Here is a 27,076-nt window from a genome sequence, read left to right on the forward strand (position 1 = left end):
ACACGCGCAGACACACCCCTACACACACACGCGCAGACACATACATACACACACACGCGCAGACACATACATACACACACACGCGCAGACACATACATACACACACACGCACAGACACACCCCTACACACACACGCACAGACACATACATACACACACATGCACAGACACATACATACACACACACACGCAGACACACCCCTACACACACACACGCAGACACACCCCTACACACACACACATGCAGAGACACATACATACACACACACACAGACACACGCATAGACACATACATACACACACAGACACATACATACACACACAATATTTTATGTAATTTATTTGCAATAATTAATGTCATATTAGCAAATCTGTGTAAAAGACAATTTTAAAGCAGCAAGATTACAAAAAAAAGACATTGTACAGATTGGAACATATGCTCAAAATGTGCTAATTAAATAATCTAGCATGCTACTGTAGCTCGTACAAAGTTTAAGACACCATCAGAAATCACATAATTATCTAAAACCGTTTTGTGTACATTTGCATGTCAATGCTTTTATTATAGGGATAGTTCAGTATTTTTGAAATTCAATCGAATGAGGCACTTATGGAATAATTTGTGTGGTAGATAGAAAACTTTCGAGCCAAATAGAACATGCTACATTTAGAAAATCATTCTAACTGTATTTTTATGACATAGTAATTTCCAAAATACTGAACTATTCCTTTTCAGAATGAATTATTCTGTTATGCAGTTAAGGCAGCAGTTGTCGCTCCTGATGTCTGACTTCAAGTAAAAAGTTCATGAACAGGAGATCTTCAGAAACAGCAAATATTTCATGTCCAAAATGGTTTGTTTTGTCTCAGTTCAGCCAGTCCAAATCATCATCATCGTCATCTTCACCGAACAGTGGAGCAGGAGGAGGACGTCCCTTCAAGCTCTGAACATAAACAGCAGTGTAAATTAATATGCTACCATGGTAATTAATAAATATTTGTTATTCACACACACTATGCACAGACTATTTTATGGATTTGCAATTTTCAGCTATCCACAAAACTGTTCTTAAGTTGCTAAAATAAATCATTCCTTCGTTTATTCATTGTTTTGAGCACTGAACATAGCATACAGTTCATGCTTTACTGTTTCATATTGCCAGGTAGTTATTTTTGTAACATATAAAATTCTCCCTTTTCATGTTTCAGAAATAGTATCAGCGTGCATAATGGCCAGAAGCTCTAAGCTTTAAGCTGTAAATGGAGGGCATGCCACCAGTTTATCGTCTTGGAAATCAAAGGTTTAACACAAGACAGTGGAACATTTGAGGAAAAGCATGGAGACAAGCAAGTGGCCAGACAGTTACAATCCTTTATATTAAGATTGATTCATGTGATAAGACCCAGCTTTTGACAAACGCTTGAAATCAACCATTAAACCATTAGAATGTGACAAACACGACATTACAGTGAGGGCAAGTGTTAGTTCATATCTGAGAGTTTTATTGAACTCTGCAGATGGCTTCTTACCAGTTCTTCCTCCTCCTCATCCTCGTGGGCCGGCTCAGGGGGTTTAACGGGAACATCGAAAAATGGCTCCTCTCCATTTTCCTCCTCCATTCTCCCAGTCAGACTGAGAGAATAGCACAGGGGGCAGGGGAGGGCAGACAAAATATGTGTGGGGTTAGGAAGTTAGCAGGGACAAGTAAGTTAAGTTAGATGAGTGTGAATGCATGCATAGTTAACAGTACAAATAAATAAACATATACAAGTAGAAATGTAAAATAATCCTGATTTAAAAATTGCTATTTCAATGTTAGACTAGATTGCTTTATAATAATGTATTAGTTGAACAATCATTTATGAATAATTGTAAAATAAACTTCAGTATTGTACTTAGGGCTACACAATTAATCCAATCCTCATCAAAATCAGATCCAGTCATTTCAAATTGTCATTGATCTGCTTGCGAGTCAATAAAAGCATGTGGTTTGGGATGGATTTCACAGTTTAGAGGAAAAAATAAGCCAGTTGTGCAGAAAATACACTTAGATTTAGCTAGACAAATATTTTTTCTAAGTTGATAAGTAAAGCCATTTTAATTGTATTAATAAAAACAATTAACAATAAAACAAAAAATTGTGAATGTGTCTGAAAGATATAAATTTCACAATGAATCAACCAACACAAAAAGGACAAATATTTTTTGTAGTTCGCTATGGTATCAACTTTATCAGGGTAACTGCAATGATTAGGTTATGCTCGTCTTCTTTTGAAAACACAATGGCAGTTCTCCCATATGGCAGTTTCTGTTTGGAAAAGTAAAGTGATGTATAAAATTATATGGACATCGATCTACAGTCTTTGTCCGAGTTTATTTACAAATCAATCACATGTCAAGTTTGCTATACTAGACTCACCTTGTATCTTCAGTTGGAGTGTCGTGTGGTGGGTTCGGAGGCGGAGGGGGGTTCGTCGGTGGTCCAAAAGATTTGGGAGAGCTTGTAACTTGGTCATGCTGTTCCTCTTTCTCTGTCTCCACATCAGTCTTGACTACTGCATTTTCACTGGTCACCACCTCAACTGAAACTTCATTTGGTAAACTCTGATCATGCTTCCCTTCAATTTTCGATGGTTTAGCAATGTCCTCTTTTGCCACTTTTGTTTGATGTGGACAAATTTCTTTTTCTGGCTGCATCTCTTTCTCTTCCTCCTTCTCAGCTGCTGTAGACTGACTAATAGTCTTTAGATTTTCTGTATCTTCTTCTGAGTGCACTTCTCTAGATATTTCAGTTTCTGATGTCTTCTCCTCTGGTACCACTTTGTCTTTAACTAGTTCCATTTGATCAACTTTCTCTGTCTCTGCCACATGTACCACTTGCTCGTCCACTTGCTCGTCCACTTGCTCATCCACTTGCTCGTCCACTTCTTTGTCCACTTGCTCGTCCACTTGCTCGTCCACTTCTTTGTCCACTTCTTTGTCCACTTGCTCGTCCACTTTTTTGTCCACTTGCTCGTCCACTTCTTTGTCCACTTGCTCTTCCTTTTTCTCTTCCACTTTCTCTTCCACTTTCTCTTCCACGTCACCAACTTCTCTCTCTCCGTTCAAGTGAATACTTTCTTCTTGTGTAGTTCCTTCTTCTGTTGTTTCTTCTGACTCTCGATCCTCATCCTTTTTACTGGACGTCACTGAAGGCTGCTCCACTGACCCACTCAGCAGCTGCAGTGTTACATTCTGCAAAATAAGACATCACGTTTAAAATAATGTGATAATGTCTTATTAGACATGAGACAGGTATAAGTAAAGACAGCTGAAGTGCAGGAGATGTACACAATTGGCATTATGGTAGAAAAATGTTAGGTCCTAATATTCTATTCAGTTTTAATTTATAGTTTATTCTAGTATTTTATAGTAATTTATATAGAAATTAGATCAGACGATAATGATGTATTAAAAAAAAAAACAATATTCGATTTTATTTATTTCATTGCAACACCATTTGTTAAAACTGTCACCACTAATGTGAATAAAATTGGAAAATTACAAAAAACAAAAAATGTACGTAATTAGAGTATGTACGCATTTTTATGTTTGTCAAATCTTTAAAAAAAAACAAAAAATGTACGTAATTAGAGTATGTACGCATTTTTATGTTTGTCAAATCTTAAAAAAAAAACAAAAAACAGACACAAATAATCAGAGTAGTTGGCCTAAATGTAACAGTGATTAAAAGCACAAACCATCGTGTATTGCACTTACTTTAATGGTTGTGACTATCACACCCAGTATGGCCTGTCCACTGTACGACTCATTTAGGTCAAACTCCCCTCGAAGTGAATGGAAAACACCATTCATCACACGCTTCACCTGCAAAACCCAGAACATCTGTTAACACTATGACAACTAAAATACAATATTCAAAATGTAATCCGTTACTTTCAAATAAATATTATAACATTACATAATAAATAGGATATAGTGTATTACAAATCTGTACCTCTGCAGCAGTATCAGTTGAACTCCCCTTCTCTTCTACTTGATTCTCTAGTTCAGTCACTCTCCGCTGAAGTTTATCCTGAGCTGCTGCCGCTCGTCTTTCCAATGCTGTGTACTTTAAAAAAGTAGAAATTAAAATCATATTAGTAGTTAGGTACATTTACTATTGTTTGTATTCTCTCAAACAGTACAAGGATTAAAAAAGCATGCGTTAGTAGTTATTGTATTGCATTATTATTCATTTATTCATACTTTTTCTTGAAGAGCATGTAGTTCCTCAGCTTGACTCTGCTGCTGAAGTAAAGTCTGGTCTTCTAACTCTTTGGACTGTTTAAGAAGTGCAAACTAAGAAGTAAACACAGAAACAATTATGTACATCTGTATTTGAGAAAGTATTTTTTCACTTTTTTCATCTTAGTAGGAACAGTACAGTGTAATATTTGAGCTATAAAAACTAAAATCAACTCAGGATATTTAATTTTAGTGTTGCAAACTCTGTGAGTGGTCTCCAAGAAGGAATCATTATTCCTATTCATTTACTCTGATTTAATATAACACATTGATTTTCAACCACTGTGCCCTGGGGAGAAAATCTAATTTGAGTTAACCAACTCACAAAGTGATTGAATGCAATGATCGGAGTGTAATGAGCACATTTCTGAACCAAAAGAGACAAAAAATACCCTAGAGCCAGATACAGTGACATGAGCTTTATTTACACCTTTTTGGGCCAAATTGGTATCATTTGATTATGTGGATATTAGTGGATGGTGTGCCACTGTATGTTTTCAACAGAAAAGGTGTGCAGTGACTCAAAAAGGTTGAAAACTCTAATGGTATAATACATATCAAATAATTGAAATCTATTGCAGTATGACAGATTGTTGCTCCATTTTTTAAAACAATTACCCTACATCTTTAATCACTAATAGTAAAGCACTGATTCCAAACACCTACTATAACTGTCCTTGTAACCCATACCTTGTCCTGTAGCTGTTTGAGCTGGTCCTGCAGGGCGTCCCTCTGCTCTGTCACTTCACTCAGCTCTCTGTTGTGCTGCTGTTTGGCCACAGTTATTGCTTGATCACACTTCCCTCTCCATTCCTCCTCCAGCTCTGCCTGCAGCTGGGACAACTATACGCACAAAATACAATATATAAGCAGTGTACGGTCTTCTGAAATTAGCTGAAATATACTCTAAACAGAGATGTGTCCAAATCACAATTACAGTTTACATTTGGACCCCTTTCTGTTCCTGTTCAGATGTCAGTCAGTCAAAACATTGTCATAGGAGTGGGTTAAGAGTCTTGGACGCTGTTTTTAAATATGTAATTTTTCCACTCAGTGCTAAAGCGAGCTTTCTTACTTGTCATTATTTGGCTCTAAAATTACGCCCTTTTTAAGTGATGTGAACTTGGTTTGATCCTGTTTTAGTCCTTGAAATGTGAACACATACTGAAACATTGATCTGATGTCCTGTCGAAACAGTTAATACTTTTTCACAGAATATTTTTTTAAACATCAGAAAGACTTCAAGTAGAATGACATAATTTATGCAAATTTGTGTATTGTAACATTTTCTACATGACAAATGTCTAAATTAGGTGTTTTAGGCTACGTCATGTAAGTGACCTGCTCAGATGCGGCATTGTCGTTACTGGTTCGGGCCTTGCGCAGCTGAGTGCGCAGGTTGTCCATTTCCTGCTGACTGCTCCTGCGTAGCTCCTCCAGCTCCTCGTCTCTATGCTGACGCTCCGCCTGCCACTTGCTTTTACGCTCCAAGAGAGTCTGTAAGTATCAACACACAATTCATTTTTTAAAGCACACATTCCATTATTCAGCATCACTTTCTGAAAGTTGATAGATTTCTAGACAAAATTTTGGGAGTTTATGTTGAGTGATATTATCTTATGATGATATAAAGTGCTACGTTACGTTAACGAAAATACTTCTCACTGTAGTAAAAAATATCACTAAAACAGAATAAATAAATGACTTCAAAATTCGCATTGGTGGAAGTAAGCAAGGCTGTTGAAGGCAACCCGTCTTCCCACCCGCACAGTTGGTTTAGCAGGGAACAGGTGCTTAGTAACACTGTCAATCATACCTGTTGCTAACATTAGCGGGAGCGATCTCAGGGAAAGAAGGCGCCTGATTTATCTGTTATCAATGTTCATATCTTGATTTACAGACACAATAGCAAAATAAAAAATACCAGGATCATGTAGTGGGTTAATACAAACATTTTAAGATCAAAATAATGAGCCTGACAGCAGGAGTTACAGAGAGAGGGGCGAAGGTTTTTCAATGTAAAGTGAATTGGAGTCAGAGTCGATGGGGCAGGAAGTGCACCAATGCTCACCTCCTATTTGGAGAACAATGGCTAGCAGGTTAGCTGTGTCCATTTATATATACAGTCTACTGTAGTAACTCATATCCCAAACTCACTCTCTCCAGACTTTCTTTGTCAGTCTTCAGGTCCTGCACCTCCTCCTCCATGTTGTTCACCCTGATCTCCAGTTCTTTGCGTTTTTGTTTCTCTGAGCGATACTGAGCCTGGTGTCTCTCTGCCTCCTCCTTCAGCTCTAAAATCCAACACATACAACAGTGTTACACATAAAGTGGACAAAATATTTCAAGATAATGACGATATTGTTTACATAATCTCTGCTAGGGTTTCACAGAGTGTTTATGTACACAGAATGCTTCTAAAACATAAAATTATAAACATAAAATTATTCAAATGAAAACTCAGATAAAGCATTAAATTTCTGTAATTTTATGTCTCAATATTAATACCCCTTCAGGTGTTTTCTGCTTTCTATTAAAAAATAGTACATGATGTAATCTAATGTTTAGCAATAAAATCTGACAAACCTTCCACTTGACTCTGCAGTGTTGTGACCTGTTTTCCGTGGTTTTCATTTTCCTGCAGGGTTGAGCTCAGTTTGGTTTGCAGCTCCATAGACTTCTGCTGATGGGCAGAAACTTCCAACTGCAGCTGAGCCAAGCGCGCCGTGGACGCAGCCAAATCCTCCGTGAGTCGAACCTACAGAAGAATTAAACAGGGGCAGTGGGAACTTGTGAGATAGAAACAAACCCAGGCTATAGGAAAATGTGAAGAAAGTAGACTAGACTATTTAGAGACAGTTAAAGAGTGAAGGCCGGGATGGATGAAGCGAGTGATGTGATGGTCCTGTAAAGAGGTGAAGAGTGAATGAACGACAAAGAGAAAAAGAAAGAGATATCAAAGTTAGTTTAATTGTTAATGAAGCATGATGGAAGCAAAGTGATTAGCATTAGCAGCAGGCAGACTAGGGTCAAAACTGGATCTGCATTTTGTTCAATATAGTTCCACTGAACATGTGAACAATGGGATGTTTATTTTCTTAGTTTTTGTTTTTTTTTGGCTAACCCTGTGACTTGAGATGACTTGATGCTTCTCATTAAATACACTCATCTCTATAGCACTGATGGTTAGATGTACATGCAGTGCTTTATTTTACAGAAACAAAAAAGGCCTGATCACAAATAGAAGTACAGAGGGACATGTTCTAGTTTAAGAAAGGCAATTTTCAAAACTTGACTTGAGGTCTTCCCTGCCCCTCCATTTTTTGCTTCCATTATTATTTAAAGTTTTATACCATTACTGTAAGCCACAACAGCACAGGTCCAAGACAAATTTCTCATAAAGTACAGGGTATTCATAAGTTTCTTTCAAAGTCAATTGATAAGATATATTAGTTTGATTTGTTCCATTGTACTCAGTTGTTATAAAAGTTTTTAATCAGATTGCAGTTTTGGTCAATTATTGGTCCATTTTTCTTCCACGAGATATCAATTACTGCAAATGTCCATCATGACCTTTTAACTGAAAATATGGCACAACAACTGCAGGAATTTCAACCAACCAGCATTTTTCAGCAAGATGGTGCCCCACCACATTGGGTTCTGCATGTTCATGAGTTCTTCAATCAAACATTTCCAGACCATTGGATTGGAGAGGATGGACCAATACTATGGCCACCACGTTCACCAGATATCACACTTCTGTTAAAGATATTGTGTTTTGAACAAAGATACGGGACATTACTTAACTAAAGCAAAAGATAAAAGATGCAATTGCTGCCATTGATGAGGCTACGCTACAGTGAACATGGCAAGAAATTGAGTACGATCTTAATGTGTTTTGTGCGACTAATGGTGCTGATATAGAGGTGTATTAAATGAGGTAAAAAAAAACTTTGGAAACCACTGAATACAATAGGTCGAGTCTGATTAAGATATCTTATCAATTGCCTTTGTAATACATGTTTTAAATTGTAAAGAGACTTTACCCTGTATAAATTGTAGTATTATTCAGATGCACTTCAACCTACAATTTCATTTTTTTATCTGGCTGGTTTAAAACTTAAAAGAACAAGTAATTTGAAAATATTTACTAATTTTTTGCATTTCTTTTGACCCCAGTCTGACAGGTGACCACATAGAATCAGGGCTCACCTGGTCCAAACCCAGGTCCAGAGGAGGGCGCTGAGAAGAGAGAGCAGTAAAAGCTAGATTTCTCCAAAGCAGCAAAGCAACAGCAGCAAATCACAGCATTAGAGAGAATACATGTTAAGCAAATCCAGCCATATCATATCATTTATACAGACTTATTAAGATGTTAGCCGACAGTCCCGAACATAAAAATTACAGATATAAAATGTCAGAGTTGATTAACAAGGTAAAAGACATAAACACTACACATGTCCAATACATATGAAGTACAGCAATGTTGTCAGGCAGAATAAGGCAAAACTGCAGAACACAATTTAGTAGAAAATATAGGACAGGATAAGGATAATCCGGTTACATGAATGCGCCATATGCATAGAAAAGCACACGGGAGAGTCAGCAAAATGCATTTACAATATTATACCTGCCTGTAGAGAATATTCAGTTATCATAAAGGTATTGATGCCATAACCATCAAATATTTAAGACAATAAAAAAGGTTTCCCCATTGTCCACCATACAACACACTTGAACTGAACATGTCCAAATCATCTCATCTCTTATCTACAAACATTTATATAACATGAAACACAGTCTCAAACTGTACAACATTCTTTGACAAACTTTCATTTTCTCTCTTTTTGACTCATTCAGACTTGCTTGTACACATTTCAACTTATTGTTTGTATATGCATATTCTTATATTCTAGTTAAATGGTTTGAGTCTATTTTTACTAGTTATTCATGTTTATTTTTAAATTACATATTTATTCTTCTTCCGTTGTTCTTGTACTTGGCTTGATAACAGTGGAATTTCCCCATTGTGGGACAAATAAAGTTTACCGCATCTTATCTTATTAGAAATGTATAAATAATGGTAGTGGTATTTAAATAGAAAAATGTGCCCTGCAATGAGAGAGAAATTCCACTACTGTAGCGAGGACTGTACCAAGGACACTGCCAGCTCAGTCTGTGTCCTATAATACTCCCTACAAATGAAACATGGCCAAACATGAATGGACACTACTACCACATGTGGTAAGTGTTCATGTATCTGTGTCTCATTAAACAACATGAGTAATAGTAATAAACACTGCAGCAACACTCTATGCTCTCACCTTCTCCTGCTCGGCCTGCAGCAGTTTTTGTGTGTTGTGTTCACTGGTGGATTTGAGCGAGTCGTTCCTCTGTTCCAGCAGCAGGTGGCTCTGCTCCATGTATCTGGAAAAAACACCAAAAATGTTGGCAAATGAAAGAAATGTTGAGGTGAGAAACCGCTCCCTCCTTACCTCTGGTTTTGGTTGATGAGCTCTCCAATTTTGTGATTTTGTTCCTCGATTCGTGAACTTTTGTCAAAAACTTCCTTCTTTAGACATTCATTCTCCTAAAAAGGTAAAGGTCTCATATTTTTTACATTTTCCAAAATCTGAATTATAAATATGATACAAACTGAAACTTGTACCTGAACAAGTCTCTGGATGCTCTGCATGATCATAGAGGTTTCCATTGACATAGATGGTACAGCCATCATGGGGTTTCCCTGTCTCTGCAGCTCATCGATCTGTGAAAAGGGACCCAGTCAATATGTGCAGTTGTATAATATTTCTTCCTTTTATTTTAAAATATTAACAATGACCATAATATTTCCTTTTTTAATGATCTATACATATTTTTAGTTGGAGTGCTCAAAGATCACTTTGCTGAGATCTTCTTCAGAGAAAGACAATCTCCATCCATCCATTTTCTTCCGCTTATCCGGAGCCGGGTCGCGGGAGCAGCAGCTAAGCGGGGACTCCCAAACTTCCCTCACCCCAGACACATCCTCCAGCTCCTCCGGTGGGATCCCAAGGCGTTCCCAGGCCAGCGAAGAGACATAGTCCAACCAGCGTGTCCTGGGTCTTCCCCGGGGCCTCCTCCCGGAGGGACATGCCCAGAACACCTCCCTAGGGAGGCGTCCAGGAGGCATCCTGAGCAGATGCCCGAGCCACCTCAACTGGTTCCTCTCAATGTGTAGGAGTTCCTCACCCTATCCCTAAGGGTGCGCCCAGCCACTCTGCGGAGGAAACCCATTTCGGCCGCTTGTATCCGCGATCTTGTCCTTTCGGTCATTAACCAGAGCTCATGACCATAGGTAAGGGTAGGAACGTAGATTGACCAGTAAATCGAGAGCTTCGCCTTCCGGCTCAGCTCCTTCTTCACCACAACGGACCGATACAGCGACCGCATCACTGCAGACGCTGCACCGATCCGCCTGTCAATCTCAAAGACAATCTCAAAAACAGGAATTGTGGGAAAAACTGAATGAATCAAAATACATTTCCAGGTATGAATATTGATGAGAGAAAAACGATGCAACATTAAAAGTAAAAAAATAAAAAAAGTACATATATTACATGCTAGGACTCTTTTTAACATATTACTGCATGCCCATGAATCAATACATGGAGCAGATAACACTCTACAGTTGTAATTTCAGTTACAAGAAACATAACAATTACTCTCTGACCATTTCTTAATTACCTTTAAATTTATACTAAAAGACTATCCAGCCCCGCAGAAAAAAACTATAATGAAAAGAACATTATCAGATAAATTGGTTACAGAGTTTAAAGAAATTATTGAGCCATTACTAAAAGATCTGTCAACCAATTGATCAGTGACAATTGGATTAAAATTATTTTCATTGTCACATGACATAACAATGCTCACCTTAAAATCTGCTCTCGATGTTGTAGCTCCGCTAAAACAGAAAAGCATTAAACCAAGACCTCCGACTCCATGGTATACGTTACAGCTCAGGACACTCAAACAACATGTAAGACGCACAGAGAAGCTTTGGCGTCGCTCGCGCTCTGAACAGTCTCTGAAGGCATGGAAGCTCTGCCTGCTCACTTATAAAGCCACTCTGCGGAAAGCCCGAACCAGATACTATTCAAATCTAATAGAAGTAAACAAAAATAACCCCAGATTTCTGTTCAGCACTGTAGCCAGGCTGACAAACTCCCACACCGCTAATGAGTCTCTTATCCCCTCGAACATTAGTTGTGATGACTTTCTTCAATTCTTCGATTACAAAATTACAACCATTAGAGACAAAATCAACAAAGCTACTCCAAAAATCAGCTCTGAGCTAATCCAGTCTGTAATACCAATATCCCACATAGATCCTCTAATAATATTAGATAAATTTACTTCTGTTGATGAGGTGGAGATTACCTCAGCCATCATGTCGTCCAAACCATCAACCTGTATGCTCGACCCTATTCCAATCAGACTCTGAATCAAACTGTAGACCTATCTCTAATCTTCCCTTCCTCTCAAAAATTCTAGAACGAGTTGTGGTGAAACAGCTCTGCCGCCACCTGCAGGACAATAATATATTTGAAAATTTTCAATCTGGATTCAGAGCTCACCACAGCACAGAGACTGCACTGCTTAAAGTAACAAATGACTTACTAATAGCTGCTGATAACGGGCTGGCTTCAGTCCTGGTCCTACTGGACCTCAGTGCAGCGTTTGACACCATTGATCACAACATTCTACTGCAGAGGTTAGAATGTGACATTGGAATCAGAGGGACCGCCCTCAAATGGTTTAAATCCTATCTATCAGATAGGTACCAGTTTGTTAGTATAAACCAGAGCACCTCTCCCTGTTCTAAAGTAGCCTGTGGTGTTCCACAAGGATCTGTGCTTGGCCCAATCCTATTTACTCTGTATATGTTGCCATTGGGTAACATTATCAGAAAACATCAGCATAGCAGTGAAAATTAATGCCATGACACTCAGCTGTACTTATCAATGAAACCAAATCAGACTGATCAAATAGATAAACTCAGTGCCTGTGTGAAGGACATCAAAACCTGGATGACCTTGAATTACCTGCTCTTAAATCCTGAAAAAACAGAGGTCATTGTCATTGGTCCCAAAGGTCAAAGAGATTCTCTGTCGGACCAGATAATCTCACTCGACAATGTGAATATAGCTTCTAGCCCTACTGTAAAAAATCTTGGAGTCCTATTTGATCAAAATTTCTCATTCACAGCCCATATAAACATAGCTTGTAAAACCGCATACTTTCACCTGCGAAATATAACTAAAATTAGAAATATTTTACCTAAAAACGATGCTGAAAAACTCATCCATGCATGTGTTCCAGACTTGATTACTGTAATTCTCTGCTCGCCGCCTGCCCCAAAAGTACTATAAGGAGCTTCCAGTTGCTCCAAAATGCAGCGGCCAGAGTCCTAACAGGAACTAAAAGAAGAGACCACATCAGTCCTGTACTAAAATATCTGCACTGGCTTCTTGTCGAGCTTAGAATCAAATTCAAAGTCCTCCTCCTGACATACAAAACCCTAAACGGTATGGCCCCATCCTATCTGCAAGATGCTATTGTCCCGTACCAGCCAAACAGAGCACTCCGCTCTCAGAATGCAGGACTATTAGTGGTTCCTAGAGTGTCCAAAAGTACAGTGGGAGGGAGAGCATTCAGTTACCAAGCTCCTGTGCTATGGAATCAACTCCCTGCTGATGTTAAACAGGCCCCCACAGTCTCTGTATTTAAGACCAGGCTTAAAACCTTCCTCTTCGGTATAGCTTATGACCAGGTTACTTAGTGAGGGAGTTAGGGAGTGACATTAAAACCCGGGATAAGAGGGGCTGCAGTAGGAGATAACTAGCTGGGGGAAGTATGGCAACCTGAGCACTATGCTCTGCTTTGTCCTATTTTCTCATCAGCAATGCTATTCACATGTTGTCCCCTGTCCCACTCCCCCTGTGGAGTGTAAGTCTTTCAGATGCCCCGATGACAGCTGGACCCTCTTCTCCTCCCCGCCTGGCCCTTCTCCACCCGCCTCCCTCTCCTCCTCGCCCGGCTCTCATCCTCCTCGCCCGGCTCTCATCCTCCTCGCCCGGCTCTCATCCTCCTCGCCCGGCTCTCATCCTCCTCGCCCGGCTCTCATCCTCCTCGCCCGGCTCTCATCCTCCTCGCCCGGCTCTCATCCTCCTCGCCCGGCTCTCATCCTCCTCGCCCGGCTCTCATCCTCCTCGCCCGGCTCTCATCCTCCTCGCCCGGCTCTCATCCTCCTCGCCCGGCTCTCATCCTCCTCGCCCGGCTCTCATCCTCCTCGCCCGGCTCTCATCCTCCTCGCCCGGCTCTCATCCTCCTCGCCCGGCTCTCCTACTCCTCGCCCGGCTCTCCTACTCCTCGCCCGGCTCTCCTACTCCTCGCCCGGCTCTCCTACTCCTCGCCCGGCTCTCCTACTCCTCGCCCGGCTCTCCTACTCCTCGCCCGGCTCTCCTACTCCTCGCCCGGCTCTCCTACTCCTCGCCCGGCTCTCCTACTCCTCGCCCGGCTCTCCTACTCCTCGCCCGGCTCTCCTACTCCTCGCCCGGCTCTCCTACTCCTCGCCCGGCTCTCCTACTCCCTGCCTGGCCCATTTTTCTTGTTTTGTCTGATTTTTCCTGTTTGATTTTCCTGTTTGTGTGTTTGTTTCCTGTGTGTAGGCAGCACGGTGGCTGAGTGGCAACACTCATGCCTCACAGCAAGAAGGTTTGGTTCGATCCCCGGGTCGCCCAGGCCTTTCTGTGTGGAGTTTTGCATGTTTCTCCCCGTGTCTGGATGGGTTTCCTCCGGGTACTCCGGTTTCCCCCATCAACCAAAACATGAACGCCCTTCGAGACAACTGTTGTTGTGATTTTGGGCATTACAAAAATAAAATGAATTGAATTGAATTCACTCATAACATCTTTTTCTATACCTTTGTGGACAGCTGATCCACTTTATCTCCCACTTTTGAGACGGCTAACCGGATCTCTGTGTTGTGCTGCCGAGCCTCAGTCATCAGGAAAGAAGTCACATCACCGGAGCCTAAAGATAAGATACATTAAACCAGTGCTTATAAAACTATATTAAGAAGTCTACAGTAAAGTAATGGAGCAATATCTCACCCATGTACGATACAGTCTGAGGGGGGTAGATTGGGCCCACAGGCTGCAGCTGGGAGGCGGGTGTGGAGGGCTGAGTGTAGGGGTATGGCTAGGAAAAAACATAAAACAATTATAAATACGTTCTTATCATAAGCAAAATATGATTCTAATTTGTAAGATGAGGGTCCCCATATAGCCACATATTATATTTCTTGATGTTTTATAGTAGCATTTTCATATTAACAATCTGATAAATAAATTGTGCTCAATAATGAATTACACTGGGCACAATGACTGAGGTTAATGTAGATAGTCTTAACAGCATCAAAACGTACATGTATTATTATTATTTTTTTTCTAATTTTTGTATATTTTTGATTCACCCCATATCAATCAGTGTAATGGGTTTGACTTACGGGGGTGACTAGAATATGGAAATTCCACTGTATGATAACCGTGACCAAAAATATCACAGTCTGCTTCGGTACAAGGCAGGTGCAAACGAGTATCAAGTTGGGAGTGGAGGATATAACACAGATATAAGGACCACATCAAAACCACGTTAAGAGATGCCACTAATGTGAGGAGTACTGCTTTGCAACAGACCCAGTCAAATAATTGAGGTGGCAATAACGTCAGAAGCCCATTCTCACGGTATTGATACCGTGGCATTTTAATACTGCTATATACCTCAATACCGGTTATCATCTCATCTCTAGGAGCAAAAATGATCGCTGCCAGCATGACTCATATAATGGGTTAAAAACCCAACACATTGGGAGTGATGAATTGAAGCAACCAGTAGCAACTTCACAAGTCGCATTCAAGTCCAGGACAGATCGTGAATTTTCTACACATTTGATTTGCTTTGAAATATGAGGGAACTGTAGGGTGAAAAGCCGCAAGTATCAAACCAAGTAGACCTACGAGGTTTATGCACGAATAATAGACTGATTAATGTTGGCTCTGCTTAGCCTTTCTTTGATATATCCTTCTAATACTCAGAGGAAAGATAATATTCACTGTGTGTGATTTTCCTCTGTGTTGATTTTGGCAGTTCTCATGTCAGCTCAGTGCCCTGTCAAACAAATCCTCACTGACAGGCTATAGTGCTGGCGACGGCGAATATTTTTCAACTTTAAGAATGATGTTGCGAACCTGCCTGAGCAAGGAAATTTCCACAGCCACTACTTTTGCTTGTTGCCAGGCTGAAGGATGAATATGAATATCAATATCAATATTAATATTAATGGTCCTACCTGGAAGGCGTGGACAGTCCCAGGGTGGGTGTGGGAGGCCACGGAGCTTACTGGAAGTAAGGCAGAAGGAGCAGGAGTAGAGTGGGGGTGAGGATGTACTGTGTGCAGACCAGACCCTGAAGCAGCTGTGGTCATCTGAACTGGGGAGGGGACAGCGGGTCGCTCCTTCAGCTTGGAACCACTGGTGTCCTGGAGGCAGACAGAAATGAATACATTCATATTTTAGTGTACAATTCATTCATTCCTTAGTTACGCTTGAAATCCCCATTTGTAATTAGAATGGTTGACCTGTTGCATTCTCACATAACACCACTAGATGCTGATGATCGATGTTACTGCTGTATGATAATGTGCCAGCTTTGGCATGACAGAAGACCAGAGAGCACAGGTGAGCCTGAACAAAGGCCTGCTGAGGAACAGGTTTCACACCTGCCATCTACTGGTTAAAAAAATCTAATAAACCTGCAGTTGGTAGCCTTAATGGAAGTAAGCTTTTCTGTACAGGTTACATTTATAACCTTTAGTTAATTTCCCGGACAATCTAGACACAACTATGTCTGTCTAATTCTAATCCCTCAGTTGACCAGATGGGATCAATAGCTACAAAATAGTTTTAGAACAAAGATATTGTTCTTCTTATCAGAGAAGTTTCAATAGTTTGTCAGAACAAGTTGCATTTTGTAGGATGATTTATTCTCACCTCAAGTTCAGAGTCACTGGATTCAGGTTGGCTTGTCACTCCGGTTATAAAAGGCAACATTGGCTGTCCCATCTTCGCCATTCGAGAAATCAACTTTGCTTTAGTGGCATCTGGGTGCTAGTCAGAGGAGAAGTTTATTAATTATTTCCATTATTATATATTTCATGGGTGTTGTCTCAAGTGAACAAATTATGGCAATACTTTACACACAGTAGAGTTTGTCAAAAGTATCAAAAATCAGATACTAAATCAATACTAACACGAATATCAAAATTGAACTCATTCAATCACTCAAGTATTGAGAACTGCAAAAAAAAATCACATTAACAATACAAAATGTGAGCTTTCTTGAACAGTTTTAGTGTAATTTTGACCTTCATCAGCATGAACATAGGAGCTCATGCTAAGATAAAGAAAGTAGCGATACTATAATTTTGTGTGTAAAAGTTACATTCTATTACTAAAAAAGAAGCACATTTTATCTTCACTGTGGTATTGTAATCGATATCAAGTATTGAGTCAATTCCTTAGTTGAGTTTTGTTATTGTTATTGTAGTATAGTATGTTTACAGTAATAACAGGGGACAAAATTAAACATGGTCACTTACGGCAAGCTGTTCACTAAGAGAGTTGGACTTTGCTCGTAGTGGTGGTTCCCTGAAAGCACAAAATCAGCTTACTTAGATAATACGTTGCTGTTTGAAACTATTTACTGACATGGTTTTGGTCTTACGTTGGTCTTCCTGGTCCCGTGGGGGTTGGTTGAGGTTGTGTAATGGGTTCGGGAGCCAGACTCTCCACGCTGGGGGCAGGAGAAGGGGCAGGAGAGGGGGCAGCCGAGTCCTTACTACTGCCCCGGTCTGAGCCACTGTCCTTTGAAAACTTGACCTAAACAAAAGAAATGGGTCACTCAAGGGCTAAGCTACAGGGTCTACATTTAGATTAAACAGGGGCCCATCAAAAGGCTCTGCTCTCATTGCATTCCCCTGTATAAAGATAAAGAAAGAATTTGTTGTGATGAGCTTTAAAATTTGATGCACATTTTTGAAAATAAGATGAGTTAACAGTCTTTAACAGTTTGAAAAATAAGACAAGAATAAAAAAAAAGTCTGCTTTTATGGGAGTAAACATGAAGACAGGAACCAGTTTAAAAAAACATTAAAATAAACTTAGAGAATGTCCAGTGTTCTTACAATTTCCAAACAACAACTGTAAACAAATGGGACACATAAAGCAGTATGAAAGATGACAGTTACCCTTCTGATCTCAGCCTCAAATATGAGCGTACTGTTCGAGGGGACTCGGTTTGGGACTCCCTTGGATCCATACGCGAGGTTTGGTGGGATAATGATGAGACGACGACCAGACTTTCTCATCCCCTGCATCCCCTCCTCCCATCCCTGGACACACACAAAGAGACTGGTCATACACAGTTAATATTCAATTTCATAGTAATTTTATGCAAGATTTAGTAAATGTAAAGTATGTTTTATATTGAGTAAGAAGTAAATCAAAAGTAAAGGCCAAACAATAATGTATTCATAATTATTTCCCTATAAAATATTGTTAGTAATTATAGTTTTCCCAAATTGACTGAGTGATATTTTCTTTCAAATTCCAACATACTATAGCTCATTATGTAATCCCGCTTTGGCATAGTAAAATACTCACCTTAATAACTTTACCAGTACCAAGTTTTAGTCGGAGCAATTTATCTTTGTTCTGATTTGTGTCAAACATCTGAAAAAAAACATATCATAATCTCAAATCAAAACATTATTGATTCCTGACTAAAAATATTAAGTCTGGGAGGTATAAAAGTGAACCTGTCCGATGGTGTGGTTTTGCAGGAGCCAGCCTGTGTAGGCTACCTCCAGAGAGTCCCCAGTCTCCACCCCCTGACCCTCTCCTAATGACAGGTCCTGGGACACCACACAGTCCAGAGAAGAGGGAGTGTTCGCTTTAGCCAGACATACCTGAAATAACGAGAAAACATTATAAAAACATAATTAAAGATAAATATGGTTAAAGGACGTAAACAGCAAAGTATTCTGTCTCTAATGTTATTGTAGTACTACTACACACAACTAGTACTGCCGTGAAAGGCATGACATTTTTGTATTAGTCTGACAGTTCATAAGTGCGCTTTCAGATTACAAAAACAAAAAACAAAAAAAAAAACACACACACGCAATGCAAAATGTAAGATATAAATTGCAGATTGGACTCACCTCTTTACAGAAGTCAGATGAGGCCTTGTCAGACTCAAACATTAAAGACCAGTTTTGTCGCTGGTCATCATAAAAAGTGCAGTAATTATTGGGTTGAACCTGTTACACAAGTGCAACACAGACAATATAAGCAATACAAATATGTTTTGTGTTAAAAGCCATCCAGAGAATTGCATTTTTTTTTATTCAGATACCGGTAATTGAAAACACAGTAAATATCTTGTTTTAGTGTTGATACAATTTGTTGATGTGTTGATACATGATACAATTTCAAACTCAATTTTGAGAAAGAAATAGACTCGACACCACGAGGATAATAATAAAAAAAAAATTAAAAAAAAACTCTTAAGACTGTAGAATGTGATTTTTAACATTAAATCGTAGTACTTTCTTTTATATTACTATCTGGCCTTATATCTATGTCTCAGTTATGCAGGTAGGTGCCAAGAGTCCATGAGAAAAACGGATTCATTTCTGTACTGTGAATGTGATTTTTTTTAAAATATCGATTAAGATGTGATGCTGGCCACTTTATCAATGTAAGTCAATATTGCTTTCACGATAAATGTAATTCCTAGATATCCTGTCCTATTGTATTTTGAATCTGTAGACAACTATATGGCCTAATAAAACACAATTTGACTTTATTATAAAATTCTTTGTAGAGTGGGTGGAGTCACAAATTCCTACATGCCCCAAATTACAATCAGTGGCATGATTTCCTTTCACATTTTTGGGACGTTTACGCACCGTGAACACAAAGCCTGTATAAATCTTGGCAGTCGTCACTTGCTTCTGTTGGCTCAGATATAGAAGGAGCTTGTACTGAAGACAAAAAACAAAAAAGAAAAGGATTAATATTAAAAATGTAAAAAGAATGTAATCTCAACCAAGTGACTGGTCAAAGCTGAACCCTCACCTCTTTTGTTGTGTGGGTCCCCAGTATCGCAGCACCGAGCTTCCCCTGGTTCATATATTGGCCATTAATACTGCAAAAAGGACATATATGTTACTATTAGGACAAATCAGCTATGACAAATCACCCAACAGTTAACAAAATAATCATACAAATATGATTAATATATTGTGAAAATACATTTTTGTTGCAGCATTATTGTGTAGTAAAATTGTAGAACTTATATTGTATGTTATAATCCAAAATGCAATTCAAAATATATAACAAATTCAAAATTGTCCAAAGTTTATCAAAAAATGCAAAGGATTTTTTGGGGGGCATATATTATGGCACAAAAGTAATTACATGAAAATGTACTCACTATCTGAATGCCTGTACTGCTGTAGCAAATAACACTGCTGGAGCTCCAGGAGTAGAGGCTGATTTCTGAGAGGGTAGTGCTACAAAAGAAAGAAGTACTATTTCATTACCATATTACAGTTTTTGAAGATACACTATTTACTGCCAAAATATACAATGAAATCCAAGTTACAAAGCTGATATTGCAATGTATGTTCTAAAACGTTATTATTAATAAAATATCCACGACAAATATTTATTCATTATTCATTAGTTTGTCTGTTACATACACTTGTTTTTACTTTAGAATTAAAAGCCCTGTATCATTTTCCCCATGTATTTGAGCAAAATGTTTCTTGCCCCAGAATAAGTCTGCAGCATGCTGTCTGCATCTGATGATAAAGTGTTTTATTGTCTGATAATCAGGATGTGCGTGTTAGTAAGTGTTGAAAGTTGTGAAAAGCCCTTGTAAAATCATTGCAGTGAATAATTAGGATACTCAAACTGCATAAGGTTAAGGAGAAATAACTTTAGACCAAACCATTTAAAATGAATTAGCTCTATTTTTCACATTTTTAAGACAGCAAAAATCTGTTACAGCTTTAAGACCTAAAATAGTTATTACAAAATGTAATGAATACAACATGTGGGATGGGGCTGCAATATTTACAATGGGTATCAAAAACTAAAACTTAAAAATATAATAAAATATAGCCAAGTAAAAAACATTTTCCCATTGTACCTGGATTGGAGGTCTTGCGTGGTTGCTTAGGAGCAGTGTATTGGAAGGACTCATTGCCCTGACTAGTTTCTTGATCTAGTCCGAACAGTGACGCCAGCTTGGCGCTGCAAAAGAAATAGTGTAAAGATCATGGAGATACACCAATGTTATGCAGTATAAAATTAGCTGTAGGTTGACTGTCTGATAGGCAAGTCCTGGTCTGGTCCTTTAGTTCCAGTTTCAGATATGATGCATGTTCGTAACACAAACGTAAGCAGACATTTCACAGTGGTGGGCTTTCATTAAGGTCACTCCTGTGCATACTTCTGCCATACTTAATCACGTATTAATACTCCAAAAGTCTGAGAAGTCAAGACTTTGAGAGGGTAAGTTCAAAAATCTTAATACCATTGTTGAATGGCTGGCTATAGCTTTTACCTTTTGTTCACAATACATGTGAAAAGAGCAATGTGTTATCAGATTTTTTGACAAGCTAATCTTTTGAATGGTACACACACTAAAATATAGTGTATAAGGAGAGAGTGTGAAAGTATAGGGGATAGATGTTAGAATATAGTTATGGTTTTGGTTAAGGTTAGGCAAGTAGTAACTTTGATGTTGGTTGGTTAACTTGTGCCATTGCAAATTTTGTCAAAAGTAAAAAGTGACTTTTTACAAACATTACTTTCTAGGCTGAAATAATTTCATGACCTTAAAATGTCTTGAATTTGGCACAGGACTTTGACTTTTTTTCCACTTCTAACTTACTAACTCAATAAATTAAGCCTTTTTGAATTATACTACACTGTTGTCAACACTAATAAAAGTAATGGCATATTTTATGTATTTTTTAACTATTGTTTGGATTAGTAATTAATTTATATTGAATGTTAATTTTAAATAAGCCACAAAACACTGCTACCTAACTAACAGTCACAAAATCTTCAAGAAAAAAGACACAATATACAAGATAGAACAAATGAAAATTGTATACAATGCAAAAATAAAATGTTATAATTTTTTTGTCTTACTGACCCCTGGAACTCCTTCCACAGGTAATCGTTATCTCCCAGAACTGACATGTTAAAAGCCTGCAGGCCCTCATCTCCAATTCTTAAACACTGGAGTGACGTTGTCATGTGGACATCCAAATGCTCCTAAATGTTCTCTCCAGTGCACCTCTGTTTTATCTTGTAGTGCTCCAGTGCAAACAAACCAAAGCTGGACATTCAGCGGCATAGCAAAAAAGAGGAGGAGGAGATGTCTATTCTTCTTGGTCGTTTAAAACTGTGCAGTAACAGGCTGTGGTAGACGCATTTACCCAACTTTGCTAACAGACAGCATGTGAGAAGAATTAGCCACCATATTAGCCTCCTCCCTCCTTTCCTTGCTGCACTGCAAAAAAAATAATATCTATGGGACTTGGGACTGAACCTGTAAATATGCTTGGAGTTAAATCTGGAACTTAACCTGGTACTAAACTCCACTAAAACCAGGGCCAAATAGGACCAGGCAACACACAGGCTAAATTCAATTTCAGAATTTTTATTTTTTATTTTTTGACAGGCTTAAAAGTTGCGCTGCTGCACTATGCACCTTTTCTGAGGGGGGATCCACCACTTGCTTGTCTTCATGGAGGTGGCAGGCAAGGCACGTTTATTTGTATAGTATAATTGTACACAACGTAATTCAAAGTGCTTTACAGAATAAGAAAGTCATTAAATCACAATACAGCAAATCAAAACACAAATAATCACAAATGATCATCACAAAATTAACATTAAAAGAGAAAAGTGCAGAATAAAAACCTTTGAGTTATATGCACAGCTAAACTGTTTTGTGCCTGGATGTTCCACAGTATGGTATTAAACTTGTCTATCTTGCATTTACTCAATACCTTGAGAATATTGCATTCTGAGTGGGCCTGGCTCTCCACAGATCTGATCGGTAACTTAGCCTGAGTCACCTGCTTGTCTTCATGGACACATTGTGGAACATTCCAGGAAAAGCAACAATATCACCTCTGGAAACCAGAAAAGTTACATAGTACACCTTTAGGTATTTTTTTCTAATATCAAGAAAATCAACGGGATAATAAATATTTAATTAACTGGACAACTGAAAAAAAATTTACATTGAAACTTCTCAGAAATTGCTCTTTAAACAAATAAAAACAATTGTTCTACAAACAGAATAAATGTGAACTGGTCAAAATAGCTCAAAATCAGTGTTTCGATTTTTAGTATTTTTACCTTTTTTGCAGTGTGATGCTAAAAGCCCATTCACACAGCAATGCTATCATACAATGGTCATGCAGTGAGGAGATGCATGCCACTCGCATCTAAGTGAGAGCCACAGGATAAAAATAGAGGAGAGCTGAAGACAGAGGACTCTCAGTTCGGATGTGTATAGTTTCGACAAAGTCTATCAACACCTAAATGCTTCATGATTTCTTCAAATGTAATTCACCATGGGGAGGACAAGACCTGATGAGCAAAACAAGGAAAGTTGACTTGGGGTAGGCGATTAGCCAAAAAATATGCATATGCTTTATCTTCATTAATCTTATAATAATTTAAAGGTGTAACTACACCTGTATGCTTTTTCTGAAAGATGACATTTCTCTGTGATTGGTTAAATCTGACATTTAATCACTCAGAGGCTGACCAATAAGAGCAGTGGGCGGGAAAGGTGTCTATGCATGAGCATATTGTCAGAAGGATCAACAATTTATGTTTTGTCAAATCGCTCAGCCCTTGTTGCCTGTTTACTTTGTTTTTGTGCAGTTAAGGTACTGTGACCACATTTGCATTGTGGATCAATAAGGCTCATCTAATTCCCATCAGATTTATATACTGAAGTCTATAGGTTTATTAGACAACCAAGCACGAAAATTCCATCTCATCCTATTAGAGATGGAATTAGAAAATTTGTAGTGAAACTAGATACTCATTTGAGCAGGTATTGATACTAAAAAAGTCAGTGACAGGACAGAAATGAACATTTACTGAAGAGCTTTAGAACAATCTTGAGCTGTATCAGAACAAGTATAAGATGCCCATGGACCACTATGGAACCAATCTGGACAATTGAGGGATTACACAGATATAATGCCAGAGGGTAATATAAAAACAAAATATAAAAGAAAGCACTATGTTTTAATGTTGAAAATGACACTGTACTGTCTAAAGATTGTTTTTATTATCATCATGGTATTGCAATCAGTATCATGTAACAAGTCTATTCCTTAGTATCGAAATCGAGTTTAAAATGTTAGTATTGTGACAACACTATTAACTACTATGCAACATATTTGACAAGACAGAGACTATTCCAGAATCTTATTCATTTGTGCCTGTGTATAAAACTTCCACTACTACACCAACTGTGGCCTGCAGGAATAAAAACAGCATGTGATCCTCCGTCAGTGCCGCAAATATGGGGCAGAGGATTTAGTGAATCGGTGGTATGTTTATGATGGAAGTAAATTTAACACTCCTCTCAGCTGACTTGAAGTGCATTCTATAGGTTACTTATGACATAATTTGATAACCTTTGGGCTTTCCTTATTGACCTTAGTTATTTGTGAAGCAAGAGTTATGTATGTAGCTACAGTTCTATGAATCCTGGATGACTGGCAGAGGCGGTGCTTCAAGCACTGGATGACATATACCAACTATATCTCTTTATGCCTGAAGTCCACCTGTCCATGTTTTCAATAAGATGGAAGGAAATCAAATAGAAAATCATGATTGATCAGTATGGGGAAAAAAGAAGAGAAGAAGAAAAGGGACAGAGCTCTTGGTGTCACATGGGACACCAGGAGTTCACAAGTGACTTTGCTGCATGGATTTATGTATTTTACTGGAGGGACTTTATAATACTTTCATGCTTTGTTGTCATTAGATTCTTGACCTGCGCATGTGCAAAGATGATCATTCAATGGTTGAAGCAGCGCCTCTGGCAGTCAGGAGGGATGAAACAGACCCACATTCTGCAGTCAATATTGTAACATCTGAAAATCAATGGCCAATAGTGTCCTTACACAAGAGGTTACAGGACAATAACATTTGCAGAAAGATATCAGTAGAGGAAGTACCTCTAAAGAAATATATTCATTTTCTTTATTCTAACATAACATATTCGCTTTAGAAGTACATAATTTGTGCTACTAACTACTTTAAATACAACAATCACACAATACAGTTACAATACCAATGCACCTTTTTACTTCTACTACTAAAGCTATTTCAGTAATCAAACTTATATAATGGTTAAGTAATTAAAACATGACACAAAATATGACCTTGTGTTTCTTATTTACCTTACTTTGTAAAATTATACGTTTAAGTAAGAACTACACTAAGCCCTTTCAACCTGTATTGATTTTACACACTTGGACATTTTGCTTAGGGCACTGGATTACACGCGAATAAAAAAATCGATGCTGGAAATGATGACTTTACCACGATATTACTTTAGGCAGATTACAGTGCCTAAAATAACCCGTTCACGGGACCATCAAACCCGTGCCAAGCAAAGCCAAGCTGGTAGGTAGAGGTTAGCAAACAAGGGCATAATCTTAGCAACAACGCTAAATAAACTTACCCTCCAGAAGGCGATAAGAAATCTCCATCCTCTTCGTTTCCAGCAAACATGTTTTAAACGTGATGATGTCCTTACACTGTAAAATGAAAGTTAAAAAGTGGGCTATTGTGACATGACTGGTTGTTTAAAGTGTAGAGATGCTTCCTCTTCCTGTTTGTGGGGAGGTCAGCTGACTTTCCACGTGACCGCACTTAGCCCCTGCCCGCTCCTGAGCGCTAGAGGGCGCTAAAGGCCAACAAACGATGCATTGGAAATGTTTGCGGGTTTTTTGAAGTTTTGAAGATTTTTGGACTACATTTTCTGCACTTTTTTCATATTGGTGAGCTATGAGAGGAAAAGAGTACATTTGCATTATTCGGTAATATCCAATCATTGATTTACTTCATGTTTTTCTTTGGGTTTATTTGAGCAGGCTAGTCTAGAATGAATAAATGATCAAATGCGTTGCAGCTAGGTAGGCTACAACTTCAAATGTAAATTTTGGATGTACTTTACTTTAGAATTTATGTATTTTGGGATAGTTTAGAAGTTTATTTACATGCCAAAGTTTATATCTTATTTAATATTATTTAAGATGGCCCTAAAATAATTCAAGAGTGAATTCATTACTAATGCAGACCATTGGTAACATTGAAAAACATCATAATAGTATGACATTTGTTTTTCTCTAGTCTCTGTGACCCATGCTCGCTAAGGACCACACATGGACCAAGATGAAGACCCAATCCCACGTGCCTATTGCCAGGTAAGGACATATAACATTTTAAAAACATATGACACACAGTTCCACCTTCCCTTCCCCCGGTTCTGTTTTAACTTGATTTCTGGCAGCATAAGGCATAAGACACTAGGCAGGCTTCTTCATATGGGTGCAGTGTTTTCCAGGGATGGCCCGACCTTTAGGGGACCAGTCTTCACCCCTCACCTTACATCTCCCGAATAAGGAGCTACAGTTTTATAATAGGCCCAAAGGCAAGTCATGTTGAACGTAAATCTCCCCTTAAACTTCAAATCTGGCTACCTACTGCTGTGTCTGCCATGGACAGGGTGAACTGCCAATGTGGAAAGCCATGACTTAGTTAAAATTAAAAAGGTAGTGTCCAGTTACCACATGGGTTTAAGAAGGTCGAAGCATTGTGGGGTCTTGGAAAAGTGCAGTAATTGTCAAACCTAGGTAAAAGTGTTGCATTTAAAAAGTTGTGTTTTAATTGAGATTAGAAAAGATTAAATGGGGACAAAAAAAGGACTAAGCCAGGATTTAGCACTGCCATTTCAGAAACTAGTGATGAAATTTTTCATTTTTATTTTGTATAAACCTTCACAGCTTTTTCCAAACAATTACAATTTTTTATTTGTTCCAAACAGCCATTTTCATCTTGTATCTATAAACTAGACATGCATTTTATCCACCTGTATACAAAACGAATCTAATTTTAAAGAAGGACTAAACAGGTCTAAACCTACTAAAAAAGACCCCCAAGTATCTGGGCTTATCATGTATTTGTTTTTCCATCATCGCATCCAAAATAGATCTCATTACTCAAAAATAAATGAGTTTCTAATTATTTATAATAAGGCTAATTCAGACTAATGCACACGTCTTAGTGAGTTTGAGGGACCTACATTGTTTGGCATGACTCTAAATAGCTTTCTGATCTGCCATCATAGTGTGTCAGTCTGTTGAGGCCACAGGGAGGCTTTCATTTTGTATATTATAAAACGTATTGCTTGGTTATATTATGACTGTTGCACTGTGGAGATCTGATTTTTTTTTAGCTTGTTACATCAACATACTGAATACTCTCATGAGTCATGACTTTTGTCTTTTACCATGTTTATATTGTGTTTAAGCTGTGTCATGTCACTTTAGATGTCACAA

The 27,076-nt window shown here is 38.5% G+C and overlaps 1 protein-coding gene across 2 annotated transcripts; it reads right to left on the minus strand.

Annotated features, from left to right (window-relative positions):
• Window positions 1-322: 322 nt before the first annotated feature.
• fkbp15b (FKBP prolyl isomerase family member 15b) lies at window positions 323-25,369 on the minus strand. Of its 2 annotated transcripts, XM_033972553.2 has the most exons (28): window positions 25,198-25,369; window positions 20,611-20,714; window positions 19,891-19,969; window positions 19,533-19,602; window positions 19,364-19,438; window positions 18,614-18,712; window positions 18,209-18,358; window positions 18,054-18,122; window positions 17,639-17,782; window positions 17,116-17,270; window positions 16,991-17,039; window positions 16,383-16,499; window positions 15,683-15,871; window positions 14,445-14,532; window positions 14,255-14,364; window positions 9,956-10,054; window positions 9,783-9,877; window positions 9,612-9,714; window positions 6,874-7,045; window positions 6,445-6,581; window positions 5,629-5,784; window positions 4,978-5,130; window positions 4,249-4,341; window positions 3,998-4,111; window positions 3,760-3,867; window positions 2,420-3,234; window positions 1,530-1,632; window positions 323-943 (listed from the first exon to the last, which is right to left on the minus strand). In XM_033972553.2, the coding sequence occupies exons 1-28, from the start codon at window positions 25,245-25,247 to the stop codon at window positions 866-868; spliced, it is 3,774 nt and encodes a 1,257-aa protein (XP_033828444.1). In that variant the 5' UTR covers window positions 25,248-25,369; the 3' UTR covers window positions 323-865. The 2 variants fall into 2 exon arrangements, with proteins under 2 accessions (XP_033828444.1, XP_055079981.1); XM_055224006.1 differs by lacking the exons at window positions 323-943; window positions 1,530-1,632 and adding an exon at window positions 2,223-2,308.
• Window positions 25,370-27,076: the final 1,707 nt, after the last annotated feature.

This window comes from Periophthalmus magnuspinnatus, chromosome 9 (genome assembly GCF_009829125.3).
Source record: "Periophthalmus magnuspinnatus isolate fPerMag1 chromosome 9, fPerMag1.2.pri, whole genome shotgun sequence".
Lineage (NCBI taxonomy): Eukaryota > Metazoa > Chordata > Actinopteri > Gobiiformes > Gobiidae > Periophthalmus > Periophthalmus magnuspinnatus.

Bases quoted from the DNA above. Each gene is read 5' to 3' on its own strand.
- fkbp15b (XM_033972553.2), bottom strand. From the start codon at position 25,247: ATGTTTGCTGGAAACGAAGAGGATGGAGATTTCTTATCGCCTTCTGGA. The intron at 19,439-19,532 runs GTGAGGGTTCAG...TTTTGTCTTCAG, and splicing joins GGACCCACACAACAAAAGAG to TACAAGCTCCTTCTATATCT. The intron at 17,271-17,638 runs GTAACTGTCATC...TCTTTTGTTTAG, and splicing joins TTGAGGCTGAGATCAGAAGG to GTCAAGTTTTCAAAGGACAG.